General features: G+C 35.9%; 1 protein-coding gene across 6 annotated transcripts in view; it reads right to left on the bottom strand.

Annotated features, from left to right (window-relative positions):
* Positions 1-15,032, bottom strand: part of CNTN5 (contactin 5) — a 664,123-nt gene that overhangs the window by 57,216 nt on the left and 591,875 nt on the right. For all 6 annotated transcript variants that reach the window (XM_063329804.1, XM_063329812.1, XM_063329786.1 and 3 more), the window contains 3 exons: positions 14,739-14,866; positions 13,860-14,035; positions 118-238 (listed from right to left, as the gene is read on the bottom strand). In XM_063329804.1, the coding sequence (XP_063185874.1) occupies positions 118-238; positions 13,860-14,035; positions 14,739-14,866 (425 nt within the window). The remainder of the gene's footprint in view (positions 1-117; positions 239-13,859; positions 14,036-14,738; positions 14,867-15,032) is intronic.

Raw genomic sequence — 15,032 nt, 5'->3', positions numbered from 1 at the left:
TATAAAATCTGAAGAATAATGCCTAGCACAGGTGTCCCTGAAGCCCACATATTTAAGTTCCCTGGTACAATAGTTTCTGGTGATTGTGTTTCCAGGTGGCACCACGGGCATACTCACCCCTAACGAGCAGCTCCGTCTCATCTGACACGGTGTCGGCTGCGGTCTGGACCCTGCAGCCGTATCTCCCGGCGTGCATCAGGAGGATGTTCCTGATCATCAAATCTGCAGAGGACGCTTGCTGAAACAGGGATGAAGTGCCGCTTTAAAAGCCAGTAAATCTGTGTTGAAGGTAGTTCACAAGGGTGTTTCGTACAGTGTGAGAAACTCATGATTGCAGCTTTCTTCTTACAACGTTTATGTGCCCTAATACCCTCTTTTGAGGATTATCAGAACACTGCATTTATACAATTATTAATAGGGATTAAAGAAGAGGATTTCAGGTTTTTAATAACTTTGACTCTGCTTAAAGCACACTGTGCATATTTGCATGCTCAAAGAAAATTATTTCAAACTAGCACAAAGAAATTCATTAAAGAGATGAACAGAAATATTTTCGATGCAATCCTTGGCATTAAAAAAGTCCTCTTAGAAATGAAGAAATGAAGACTTTTCCTCTCCCCTTCAATGCGGTGACATTTGGAGTATGTCTCTCTATTGTAATGAAATTTAGATAACTTAAAAGATAATGTTGGTTGATTTTTATTGACATAGGGGAAATTAATACAGAATATGATTGAGGAAATATGAACAGATTCTTGGTTTTGCTCTCGAAAACTGTATATGTTTAAATCTAAAATATACAATACCTGGGTGAGTATATACATAGAACCAGTTCAAATTTTTAGTATTCTAGCCAAGAGTAATTACAATGTCCCAAAATTATGAGGAAAAAAGAGAAAATTTGAAAATAGAACAACCTTTTGGAGGATAAATGACTTTTGCTAAGAAACTGTATTATTTAATAAATTCAAGCAATAATATTAGATTTTGCACATACAAAATCATTCTTGTATCTAAAACTTACTGGAGTCAATAAATGTTGCTCCATCAGATTTAGTGAGCCCCAGTCCATAGATATTGTTAATTTAATATTGTTGCTACTTAGGGAAAGAACAGGTAAGTGTGAGCAAAAGTCACCCTGTGTAGCAACTGTAGTTTACTTTCTTAATTCCGTGTCCTAAAAATGTTTGCAGCTTTTTGATTTAGTATAAGCATCAATAGTTTTAGTAAATTACCATAATTATTTTTGTTTCTTTCAAAGCATTACTTTTCTCTCAAGAATCAAATGGAAATAATTTTAACATACCAACCGAAGATAGACAAAATGTCCTGCAAATATTTCTAAACGTCCTTGTCATTGCTCCTTTGTGTGATATGTGAACCTAATGTTGTTTTTTTCAACATTAATGTCAAGTTTGTATAACATTATATTATAAATTACATATAATTAATATTTTTGAGACAATTATATATTTATATAATTGATATTTAATTATCATATATATTTATATAATGATATAATTATGTAATTATGTGATATATAATACATAATTATTACACATACACAATCTATAATATACAATTCATAACTAATAATTACATGAACAGTAATATAGAATTTATAATATATATCTGTTTATTATATAAATAACTATTATACTATTCCACTATTCACTGTATTTAAACTCATTATTCACTGACTTTATATAATACTATATGTTAAAAATATATAATGTATAATACATTTTATACAATAATATAATATGAGATAATGTAGTGTTTTAATACATGGTATATAGCATATTATATATTCATTATATTACATTATATTTACCATCTATCACATATTGTATATTATGCTATTAATAATTGATTTCTATATAGATAATGTAATGTAATGTAATGTAATGTAATATAATATAATATAATATAATATAATATAATATAATATAATATAATATAATATAATATAATATAATTAATACATGTTACTGGATGTTATATACAAGTGTTTATATGCACCTCCTCGGTGTTTCACTTTCAGACACATTTGTTGAGTGTTGGCATTTCCTTTCTCAGATTTTATTTACTTTGCTAACCAAGCAAAGATTGGCAGTTTTTCCTTGAATGATGCTTCCTTTGTCATAATATGCCTGTGCAGTAGTTCTAATTCGAGTCATTTTGATCCTGAATGACTAGAATTGCATCCTGCATTAAAATAAAGCCTTACTATGGGTGTACATGTTGATACTTCTCTTGCTGGGCTGGAAATACGTCACTGATTCCACCTAGATTCATATTTCCCCTTTTTTTTGGCACATGCTCATTCTATGCTCAGGTAGTTGCACTCAGATCTTTATCCTTCTCGATCATTTGCAAATCATGAGCTTCCACCTTATAACCAGTCGTCCAAATATGCATGACCTTGTGCTTTGTATTACATTTCTTGTCTGTTCCCATGTGTTATTTTCATCATCTGCTCTATTGGTAATATATCCAATTTTGTACCATACAATTGTCATTTGCATACTTTTATCTCTTATGCCAAGGTCATTAAAGACAAGATGAAATAGGATTGGTTCCAAGATCCAATCTTCTATAATTTAGTTTTTTTTTTTTCTTTCTAGGCAGAATTCCTTTTCAGCACATCTTGGCACACCTTCTTCAGCCAATCTTCTCTTCATTTGCATTTTTGGAACTGAACTTGTCCTAATATTCCATGTAGCACTAAGGCGAAATCTTTACCGAAGCATATTCACATGCAAAGAAGGAAAAGAGAGGCGGGACATCAAGGTTGCTACTGAGACCAAAGTGAATATGGGCATGACCTGTAGCTTAATAACGCTGTAGATCTAAGAGTGTGAACACAATGGCAGTGTTTTGCCTTTTGAAGTGGTCTCATTAATGCTGTTGCTGGAGGGAATATACTCAAACCAGTCAGGCCATAATGCAATTCCTGTATTCTTGCTCTGGCACATCAGAAATCACAGCAGTGGAAAAGAATATCTGAGTACTCTGCAGCTCTAAATGCAAAGGAAGAGCACACACTCCTATCAGGAGTCAACTTCGGGGTGCAATTTTTTTATGTTGTCTGCACAGCAGCATTTACCAGCCATTGAAACACGGGTTGCTCAAGATGATTAGTGATTCTGGTACAGAGCCTTAGCTATTAGAAGGATAAGGCCAGAATCAGTCCACATTTGTCCTCTCTTGAGGGTAATTTACATTTAATGTGTGTTTTGTTGTTAAGTGGCAGGAAAAGCATAATGGATACAACTGCCTGGTTTGATTGCTCAGGAGCTGTTAAAAATCTTGTCTGTCACTCTAACTTCCAGAGGGTTCACGACTGTGTGAATCCTAATATTCTTATCAGGAAAAATACACGTATTTCGTCTGCACACCTGTGTAACTGGGCAGACAAGCAGCAATTGGAAGAATCATTGCTGTAAGTGGAGAGCAGTGCAGTACCATAGATCCCCATGAAACACATTTATTACAGCATAACAGGATGTGCAGCCAGCATGGCTTAGGATGTGTGAGCGGAAAGAAATTAAACTCACTGTGTTTCATACAGATGGATATATGCTCAGACATCAGATTCTTGATCATGGGAAATAATGAGACATTTTAGCTTCCATTTAGATGGGTAGGAGCTATGTTTGAACAGGACCTCTAAAAACTACCATATTATTTGCTGTTCAGTGGTATTTATAAAGTGGTCTTTATGAATTTTACAGACTCTTCCAAGTCTTGTAAGAATGATTATTTTGTTGGTCAATTTATCCTGTAATGAGAGGTTCAAGGCCATAACAGGGTCGGGGCGGGGGGGGGGGGGGCGGGTTAAACTGATGTGCTGGCCTTCCAAATCTTAAGAAAATCTCCGCACCATGTCATTGCAGCTGCTGCTTAAATGTCAGTGATTACATCCAGTTTAAAAAAACTGCTAAGTGGGAATGCAGCAGAGACTCCATTAGCAAAAGTATCTAAGGTCAGAAACTTTGTCTTGTGCTTTTAGTCTGCTCTCAGTGGAAAAATACATAATACTTCAGCAAAAGTAGAGACATACCCTCCCCTTTGGGGAAGACAAAAACTGGGTGATGTAGATGCAAACAGCATAGAAAGATCTCTCATCTGGACTAAAGTGAGTTAGAACAGCCTGGTGTATCAGCAACCATATGCTCCCACTATTATTAAATGCTGAAATTAGTGGTATTCAAATTTATTTGTCTACATCTAAATTTCAGCTTTATTAAGGGTACATTTTTAAAAGCTGCTTTTTATTCCAGTAATTTTATGCTCTTCTGTGACACAGCATATTTTGTTATAAACGCACTATGTCAAAGTAGCACTTTATTAGAAAAATCTGTATTCCTTGGTGTTCTGAATATTATATATTAGCCATTTAGCCAAGTATCAAAAGTATTTATATTTGTTCAGTACAAACTTCTACTGTGTGGAATATAACTTGGACTTGGTTTAAAAGCCAACTTCTAATGATTTTAAGGAAAAGTAAATGTAACCTTCAAGGCCAGCATCAGCTACAGACCTACTGTAACACTGAACACACTCCTGGTCTTCATTAAGCACCGAATAAATAATAATAAAGCTGTTGATGCTATCTGTCATGACTAATAGTTCTCTCTAGGACAACAAATTATTGTATAATTCATATTATGCTCCTGAGTATCCCATTCATCAGGTTCTGGGCAGCTGAGTGCTGAGTGCTGTGTCAATCCATCGTCCTCTCTGCTCCAGCCTGGCGTGTTATCTGAGGTCATAACTGTGTCTGCAATATATCTAATTAGCTTTACCTGTAAGGTATTGCTTGAAGTAGTTTTTCGAAAGAATCAGTGCCACCTATATATAGCATTTGCTTTTGGTGTGGAGATACTTCCCCAAACTCAAAAAGGCTCCAAGGAGCATGTAATATGCATGCTTCACCCCGCGAGAATCACTGTGTTGGATTTGTCTTTTGCGCCCATTACCCTAATGCTGGGGATTTGCAGAGGGAAAAAAAAAAAGAAAGCTAACTTGCAGAGACCTTACTGTTGGTGAATGAATGCTTCTTCAGCCATCCCACATCCTCACAGAGAGGAAGTTGTGTGTGGAATTTTTTCCTTTCCATTTCATAAATCCCAAGAGGTTGTGGGTTGCTTTGCAGTAAAGTAACTTTTACATATGGTTCTTCAAGTGAAGAGAATTACATTTATTCTTCCTGTGAGAGTGAGTTTCCTTGAGCCAGTTGCTAGGAAACCTCCCTGTTAATCTGTCCATTCATTTGCTGAGTTTTTATCTCTGAGCCGAGGTGGTTCTCTCGGTATCCAACCTTTTCTTCTGAAGGCTTTGCACAAGAACAATCTATAATCTGCCTGCATTTGAAATGGAGCTCATAGTTACACCAAAGAGCGCTTTTTTAACATCTAGTCAGTCTCTTGTTTACTTCCCCCTACCTCTTCCGTGGAAGAATTAAACGTTGGTTTGATTATTACACAGTTTATCACGTATGTTCAAACTACAGAATCATATGCGGAAAATATATATGAAACCTAGGAACCTTAAATCTTTGTCCCGTCACTATATCAATCCTAGCTTTCATTTAATCTGTTTCTAGTGCTGCTCATTTTCCACGTTGATCATTGTACTTCCCTTCCTCACTCCAGCTGCAGTTCTGTGAACGTAGCTGATTTATCTTGGGAAAAGGGACAGAAAGGCAAGGAAGTTTAAAATACTGGGTAGTCAATAGAGATGATGTGGCGACTCGCAGCTCTCAGCTTCTGCACTGCAAAGGCCTGGAGTCTAGAAAGTCTGCCTATTATTGTACCAAAGATTCAGGTTGGGAACTCTACCTGGACAACATGCAGTGAAAATTGTCCCTCTGCTTGGGAAGAATATGTCTAAAAAGAGTAGTGAGACTATTATAAATGATAAGATTCAATGGAAGCTTAAATCAATGGGAAAAAAGAGTGGGCGAACACCGACTGCCGTTGCAGGAAAACTTTCATGATGAAAGCCTAAGGCGTGTTTAAGTCATTTCTTTACTATGACTACAGGGGTTTACTGAGGCTTGCTGGCTGTCATCTAAATCTCTTGACAGTGAGAAGTGAAGATGCTTTCCTGCAAAGTGCTTTCTATAGAGAAGAGAATGCTTGGGAGGTACAAAAATCTCTAAAAGTACCTAAACATTTTGTAAGGTCATATTCTGTATAAACTGAGAACAGTAAAACAATGGTCTATAATTAAATGGGACTGAGATTTGATCCTGAAGAAGACTGACCTAGATTGTTAATGCTATCTTATTCAGCTTAAATGATTATTGAAAATATATGGATGTTTTTACAGATAACACACAAGTTAGGTGAATTCCTGACTCATATATAATTTGATTTAGCAAAATAGCCTTTATTAATGAAATTCAGTATGAGTAAATTGAAAAATGACTTCACAGTTGAATCTTGATTGTTTGACATTTTTGATTAGCAGTGGAGTTTATTTTTGGTTTATTTTTATCTCTTTATCTGAATCAAATTAATGATCTTACAGAATAACCTCATGGCAATGTTAGTTTTGTGCCATTAACAGTAAGTGCGAAATAGCACTACAATAAAGTTCTTTTAAAGTATGCTGGCAATTTATATGTGCATTATGATGGATAGTTGGCTTCAAGCCAACTTCTGTTCATAACACATTTAGGACAATTTAAGTGCAATTTCATGCAAATTCTCAGGTTTGAACACATCAACCACTTGCCCGTTTACTGCTCATGATGCTTACAAATTGCAAATATTTAATCTGTTAAAAAGCAGCAGATTTCTCTGTTGATATAGTGATAAAGGAAAATTATATTCTGAATTCTGTCTTTTAATCATATAAGCACTTTTTTGAACAAAGACAATGAAATTATCTTTACTGGTTTTGTTGTGATTAATGGTATGTGGTAGTATAATAATTGTAGTATAGTAGTACCCAGTTTGATGCAGGTTGACTGAGGGATACCTGATAATACACAAGCTGCATTTTCCTCATCTATAAGAAGTAAAAAAATATGGGTTTCAGGGTTTTCAGGTTTTCAGAATTATCCAGTGGAGGTGCCCTTCCAGTGGCAGTATTTTTGAGCAGTTTTCATAGATAAAGCAAGAATAATAAAAACAGTTGCTTTGGGTGAGCAGTGGTGGTTGGGAGTGGATGTCAGAGAGCACTGATGTATTTGGAGAGGGTAGGGAGGACTTTTAAGTGCAGCTTGAATTGCTGCAAATGAGTTTGATTCATTTTACTGAGAGAAGGCAGAGGAAGAGATGAAGTTAAATGAGTATCAGATGTCAGGCAGTGTGTCGTGTACTGGGGTAGTTTTGAGAAATCTAGGGATTAAAGAAAACGTAGAAAAAGTATTGAAAATGGGAAGGAATGAGAAAAAAAGATGGGGCATGAAATGGCAAGCTTCAGGACAGAGAGGCCCATTTTACTCATGTTGCTAGATTTGTGTTCTGTATCTGAGTTGTTATTACCAGGAGAAAAAAGGAAAAAAAGACCAAGTAATATGGGGCACCTGTGCTTCTGTTTAAAGATGTATAAAGCGGGAAAAGAAGAGCATGGAGCTACATATAAAATTTGAGTGGAAGGGTGGCGGTAGTGATGGATGAAGATGACAGAAATGAAAGCAAAACCCAGCTGGGACAAATGTGGCATTTTGAGAAGACATCAAAACAGGAAGAATAAAGAGCAGACACGTGACTTGGATTTCATTTGTGCGCTGCAGGAAGAATGTTGTGACAGCCATAGGTGAACAGAGATTTATTAGAAGGGTCTATAGATGATGGCACGCATCAACTCTAGCAAAAACAGCTTCCTAGGTGAGAAATAAAAAAGGCAATGAGGAGAGGGAGAGAGAAAAGGAAAACGGAAAACTCTTCCTGGTGGCCAGACAGAAAGAGTATTCTCCTCTTGAGGCTCTCTCCAGTGCAGTAGCTGGTGATGAGGAAGATGATGAGAATTATTTTTTGCCTATTTTTCTCCTAGTTTTGTAACCTTTTCTTTGGCACCTAGTCAAACTTCCTATATGTTAATGTTGATTGGAATATGTTAATTAAGAGCAATTGTTACGCAGTGATTGATTGTTAAGCTTCTGAGCACGTATATTGTTGGATAATACTCATTAGGTATTTACATGCCTATTATCTACTTCACTGCACACTGTGGTTTGGTTTACAAAAGAAGAGACAAAGAAAGGGGGCGATTGGGGTTTGTGAAAAGGGCGACACGATTGGGGTTTGCCAGTGCAAGGCCATGGCAACAAAACCAAGAGATGAGCACAGTAAAAACTGCAAGGGAGAAATTCTGCCAGGTAGGCTCTGGAAAACACTGCCATAAGAGCTGGGGAGAAAGGATGCAGAGCTGGAAGGGAAAAACATCAGCGCTGCAAATGGAAGGCCTTAGTGTTAGTAAGGCTGATATTGATCAGGTGTTCAAACAATCGGACGCGCTGTTATAACCCAGATTAACACGCAGTTAAATGATCCATTAGTGCCAAGTAAACAAGGGAAAGAACGGACTGCGGACTGTCATGAAATATCCTTTATTTACCCCAGGATTTTTCTCTTTAGAATCTTTCTTGTAAACAGGGGAAATACAAAATACCTTAACAGAATAAACCATAAAAATTATGTGACTGTATTTCATGACTTTTTTATTACAAATTCTTTTTATAGAAATTGGTATTCAGGAATGTTAAGAGAATCGCATTTTCCAAAATGCTCTGTTATCTCCTGTCTCCAAAGTAAAATTAAATAGAGGAGACGTTACTTATCATCTCTCCCCCTTACTCTCTATTCATCTCCAAAGCCACAAGCACTTGGGCACACCAGTTTGTGTGCTTGCTTCACTCTAGGAAATGGTCAGAGTGTCCCATTCTAACGTAGCATGCAGGTACGTCTATAAATTCAGTTAGTGGACTGGGACTGTTTTTATCTTGGAAGTAACACATGGTAAAGGGCATTATTAGACCATGGTCTTCATTGTGTTCAGATTTTGGGTTGCAGTTACCAGTCATAAAACACAAATTTAAAAGGTTTTTTGACGAGAAATACTTATTCCATTTTGTACCCTCCGTAGTTTACAAGAAATTTGTGTTACCAAAAGACAAGATATTTTTTTTTAATTTTGAAACTGCTTCTGATCACTCAAGTGTTTAACTACTGTAGCGTGACAAACGTGCAAAACCTGGTAATGAGCATAGGGCTGAAATATCTGGAGATTTGAGTTGACAGTAATGGCTCTGTTCAGCCTCTTCCATCAGCAGGAAAGTAATGCAACAAACAGTGAAACAAATTGATAGCAATGAGGTTGATATAGCAGTATTACCCTGAACAGAAATTCTCTGTGCGCAGAGCACGTACCTTCTACAAGACTTTTGACAACTATTGCTGTTTTCCTCAGCGTGGGGAGGAGGGATTGTGTTAAATAAACCCCCTATTTAATTAGCCTTGTTTGGTTTTATGTCCAATAAAGAGGAAAGACATTATTATTAACAGCCCGCTGTTTTAATTGATTCCATGTAGTGTAGAACTTAGTGCTGCCTATTTAGAAAATGCTTAGGAAATGTTAACCTTAACTTCTTAAATATGATTAAAGTACTACAACAAACTAACAAGGGACTTGAAAATGTAAGGAAAGGTACAAATTTATGCTCTCTTACGGGTTCTAAGTTATCAGATTGAAGTCTCCAGTGCTAGACAGTAGTTAATGTATTGTCCAGTCTGTATCTACTGGCCTTTTAGAAGTAGTTTTCAATTCACTTCCATGTGAACAAATGACCACTGTAAAATATAACATGACAAGTTGTGCTTATTGCTTCCCATGGTGGCGGTTTCAGTTAAGATCAAAGACCAAGAAGATATTGAGACTAAATCACTTTCCTGAGTCTGAAAGGTACTCATGCAGGTCAAGGTGAGGGACGCTAAGAGCAATGCTGCTCCTTACTAGTTTGTGGGTAACCACAATAAATCACTTTGCTTGGCTGCTATAAAAACAGTATCAGCTTTCAAACACAGAGTTGGAATGATGATAGCTGGATGAAAATCTACCCGCAAAATCTGACATCTTTAGCTAGAAAAGGGATACCTCCAGGTCAAAGTTAAGGTCAGTGGAGATCTTGGAAAAATCTGAATAGAATTTTGAACAGGACTGCTGGATTTGGCACAGAGTACGGAAGAACAAAGTTACCCTACTAAAAACAAGAACACCTATGTTTTCTATGCTCAAGAGCTCACTGGTGTTGCTAGAAGGAAATCTTGGCAATTCAGACTTCCATGCAAAATTGGTTCTATTAATTACACAGATTACTCCTCACAGACCCTAAAATGTTATTGAATCTTTTGGTAGACAAAGACTTAAATAATGCCAAAGGATTCTGGCTATTTGTAACCCTTTGCCTTATTGTTCTGCTACCAAGTGTACTGTGGAGTCAGCATAAACAATATTTGGGATGTTTTCCTCTCCTAGAGCGCAGTCTGCAGCTGTCATGACAGAGGAGTTTGGTCTCTATTCCTTAATATACCTTTAATGCACAGCTTTGTTCAGCTTGATTCCCTTACCACACTTATCTTCTTGCCAAGCAAGTCCCTGAAATACCTAAATTGCTATAGGTGCTAATAATAACGGCATAAACCACCTTCAATTTGTATAAAAATTAGTTCTTAGTATGAAAAATGAGAACACTATTTTTTTTGGTACTAAAGCTACAGATATAATTTAAAATGAGAAAAGCAATATATGTTATTAAGAGAAACTTTTAATTTTCCTTTTAATTGCAATTGCTAGGGAGCATGTAATTTTAGCAAGTTGAAATTTATCTACAGCCCAAATAAATATTACTTTGGTGATAGATTTTATAACATCGCATCAGAATGTTCACCATACTTAACACCTGGGTCTCCTGAAAGTAGGAGAAATGCAATCAGTGGTGAGAGGTTGACAATGGTTTTGCAATTAACAAAACCCATTCAAATAATGTTCAGTTTCTCAGGCTTTCAAACAAATAAACAAAAGCCAGAAAAGTGTACGTTTTTTTATCAGATAAAGTATCTGTGTGCACAGAACAAAATGGATTTATAGTTCTGTAACTTCATACACGCAAAGGATATTATTTTTCTTAAATGTACTGCACTAAAAAGTATTTTGTTCATGATCAACTCATGCAATTTTTAAAAAAATATTTCATTCAGAAATGCAAAATAAGGGATATAGATAGAACTCTATCAGATTTCAAGGTTTCTTCAAGTTCCTTTCTTCTGCATTCTTAAACCTGTGTCTTTATCACATTGTGTATCACTCCTTTGAAACCGGATAGGTGAAAGGAGCTTACGTGATAGGAGAAACAGGAGAGTATTATTTCATCTTGCTTTCCCCTAGTCATCCTTTAGGTTTTAACAGAGTAGAGAAATACATTTTCATCCTTGTGATTAATTTCACATGCTTATGTGGTTAACAGAAACGATATTGAAACACAATTGACAACATCCCACAAATGAGTAGTTATGGGAATTATAGAGTTTTTGTGTCAAAGCACAGAAAAATCGCTGTATTAGCGCAATCGTTATTTTCGAGTTTTGCATCTCTCAACTGATATTCATCTTCATTTTGGGACAATGCAAAAATCAAGATATGCCTTTTGGTGAAGGGAGATCTACATTTATTTTAACCACTACTTTCAAAGAGGGAGAAGGATGTGTCATATTATGTTTCCAACATCATTCAGAAAATTTCAGTGACGATTGTCCTAACAGGGTCAGGTTTTGGTATCTCTGTTCTGAAATGGAGTGTTTCCCTGCCCATCCCGCCTGTAATGTGTTAATAGGTATTTTCACTCCTCTTCCAGTTGATCCAAGCCTCTTCCATTTTGTCTTTAGAGTGAAAACCATAAAAGAAATATCTTGCAAGTTAAATGAGTTAGGAATGCAAGTAAATGAAGCATGGCCTGACCATCTCTTGTGTAAGCAATCTTGTAGAGGCAAATGAAGCTAGTACAGTCTAAAAATATCAGGGTTTGATGCTTCATTTTGGTATTTCTTTAGAGTTGCATAATATTTCACTATTTCAACCCTGGTTTAATAGTGACAAAGTAGGATCTAATTTTGTAATATTTTACAATATATGCAATGCCTTCTTTTCAGACTGATTTTATTTTCTGAACTGCTGAAGTTTGCTGTTTGTAAAACGGATACAGCATTGACTCTATTATGAGTGATTAATACTATTTTCACTTTGTAAAGTAGCAGTGACTCTTTAGCAACACAATGAGGATGAAGTCACAAACTTATATCAAAATAGCTGGTTAAATCTACCGGGTTTTGGCAAAATTTTAGCCATGTCAGGACAATTAAAGGAAACATTAATTTCAGTGAGTTTTGCATGAATATTTGCCTGAAAATAGTCCCAGTATGTCATCTACCAGGTTCTCAATTTGAATGAGCCTTACTTCTATCACTTTGAAGGCTTTTACTGGTACAAATGAAATTAATGAAGAATTCTTGTTGAAAGATCTACAAAATCCTATTTTCATAAACCAGATTTACTTTGATAGGAGAAAAGCTGTCAGAAATTTTCTAGCCTGAGGATTCTTCCCAGCAGTTAAAAATTCCCTTCATCACAGAAGATGCTGAAACACACTGAAGGAACCATGTAACACATTTTAGATTTTAAATTTTTGGAAATGACTTGAAGTTAAATTGTAATCATAGGATGTTTTCTTGAATAAAAGAATGTTTTAACCTCTAAGTAAAAAAAAAAAAAAAGAATTGTAGTTTTACTTCCTATATATTTAGTGCTGGATTTTGAGTATTGAACTTCCTCAAACGAAGATAAGTATGCTAAGAACTTTCACACCTTGTATATATCTTACTAATGTTTTTCAATTAAAAAGTTTATTGAAGTAAAACCAAACTAAAAAAAAAACCAAAAACAAACCAAACAGCCTGAAGTGAATATAGTATGACTTCCACAGAGGCAAGCAGAAGAATAAATTGATTGTAGCTGACAAGATTTTTAATGCAAAGTTAACTTCGATACATTGTAGTCAAATTAGATACATTAACTTTTAAAATTTCCTGACCTTTGTGAGCTCCATTTTTCTCTGTTAACATAGCATGGACATTTGATTTACATTTCATTAGTGGGAAGATTGAGTTAAATGACTGTAGATTCTATTTCCAAACTTGTTCATAATAAGAGATTTCTTTCTACTAAGAGAAGTTCAAACCATTTTACATGGAACAGGTTGGAATTACTTCATCATACCGTTTAATCATATTAAATTGTTTTTGAATCAAGAGGTAATATTTGAAATTGGTATGCATGTTTTTTCCATATGATTCTTATTGACTTAAATAAGGGTTGCACAGCTAGAACCTACCTCAGGCAGGGGAGTTTGAAAATATACTCCTTGCTATTCAGATATTAAAATATATGCTAGGCAAGTAAAAACATCGGGAGGTAAGGACATTCCAACAGTCATGTTATCTGCGAGACAGACATCAATGCATATAGCATCATCCTTTCTATGTTAAAATCAGCAGAAGAATGTGAGGAGGATTTGATTCAAACTACTTTCTGTTCCCTCACAAAGTTCATCAGATGCCTCACCAATAATAGTATGTATAAGTGTACACTTAATATCTTCATGATTAAAACTACTTGAAGTAATTCTAGTGACCTGCAGTTTGGACCTCCTCTAGCTATCATTTCTTTCCAACATTACTGAAACCAGTTATCTGTCAATTTAGTCAGAATTTGGTAAATGGGAGACATGTAAAAGCATGCAAATTTCTGTCAGTTCACAGCACACAGGTGACAAACGCATGGTCACTTACTGCCTTGATGCTTTCAAAGTGTCCACCTTCTTTTTCAAAGTCAATTGGCTGCCCATTGAGTGTCCAATAGAAAGTGACATCTAGTGTGCTGTCATGAAGGGCTTTGCAACTGAGGACAACACTTTCTCCAACCGTTAACTCTATCTTCTTGGGAGTCAGCTCTATTCTTGTAGGTTCTTGAAATATGGAAGGATTAAAAATATTTAGATGGAAGTCTAGTTATACAGCAAGGCCAAAATAATATGATTGAGTTCTGCTCAGTCTACTCAGAGCTTACATTTACTGTTTGTTTCAAATACATAATGTCAAATATTGAAACATTCATAATGCACACTAAAACATGGCAGTGGTGAACAGAAGGTACTGCCGGTTTCATGGAAGCAATAAGGCAGGATCCTAAACAATGATCTATAGGATTTCTGAGATTGAGATTGATTCCTGATGTAATGGGTCTTTCCACTTCACTCTAGAGTGGTGAAGTAGTTCTGCAAGGGCACCTCAAGCTTTGGGGGAAGTCTCTTCCTCCTGCTGGTCCCTGCTGTCACAAATTTCCATTCTTCTGCATTGATGCCCTCCCCCCCCCCGCTTCCTTCTCTGTGTGTCAGCTTGGGAGATTTTACTTATAGAATTATTTATAATCAGAGAGATTTAATATATATACAAAGCCTTCTGATGTATGTCTACAATACAACAGCTGGAGTATGCAACCTGATACAGGAATACAATGTTTGACCAGATGGAGGTTAGCCCCCCAGCTTATTGGAAATGCTTTTTTATTCTGCCTGTATAATGCTGGTGTATGGTTGTCAGGGGATTCTAAGTAATAATTAAATACTAGTAAAGAGAAATCATCATTATCATCAAAGTATTTTTTCATACCTTTAACAGATACTGATGCAATGATTTCTGCAGATCCAAATACATTTACACCTTGGCATAAGTACCGTCCTTCATCAGACTTGGAAGCATTCAAGATTCGCAGGCTCCCATGTGGAAGAATAGTTATCCTGAAAGTGATAAATACATAAATGTATAAATATATCTCCCATCCTAACAGCCAAATTCCATGATGATATATTTTAGAGCTAATAAATAGGATTAAGGACTGCTGCCTCTGTAGCAAGGGATGATGAAGATGATAATTGAATTCTCTTCTGTTTCAAAACGGTTGTA

This window comes from Chroicocephalus ridibundus, chromosome 1 (genome assembly GCF_963924245.1).
Source record: "Chroicocephalus ridibundus chromosome 1, bChrRid1.1, whole genome shotgun sequence".
Classification (NCBI taxonomy): domain Eukaryota; kingdom Metazoa; phylum Chordata; class Aves; order Charadriiformes; family Laridae; genus Chroicocephalus; species Chroicocephalus ridibundus.
This window is presented reverse-complemented; position numbering and strand designations above follow the sequence as displayed.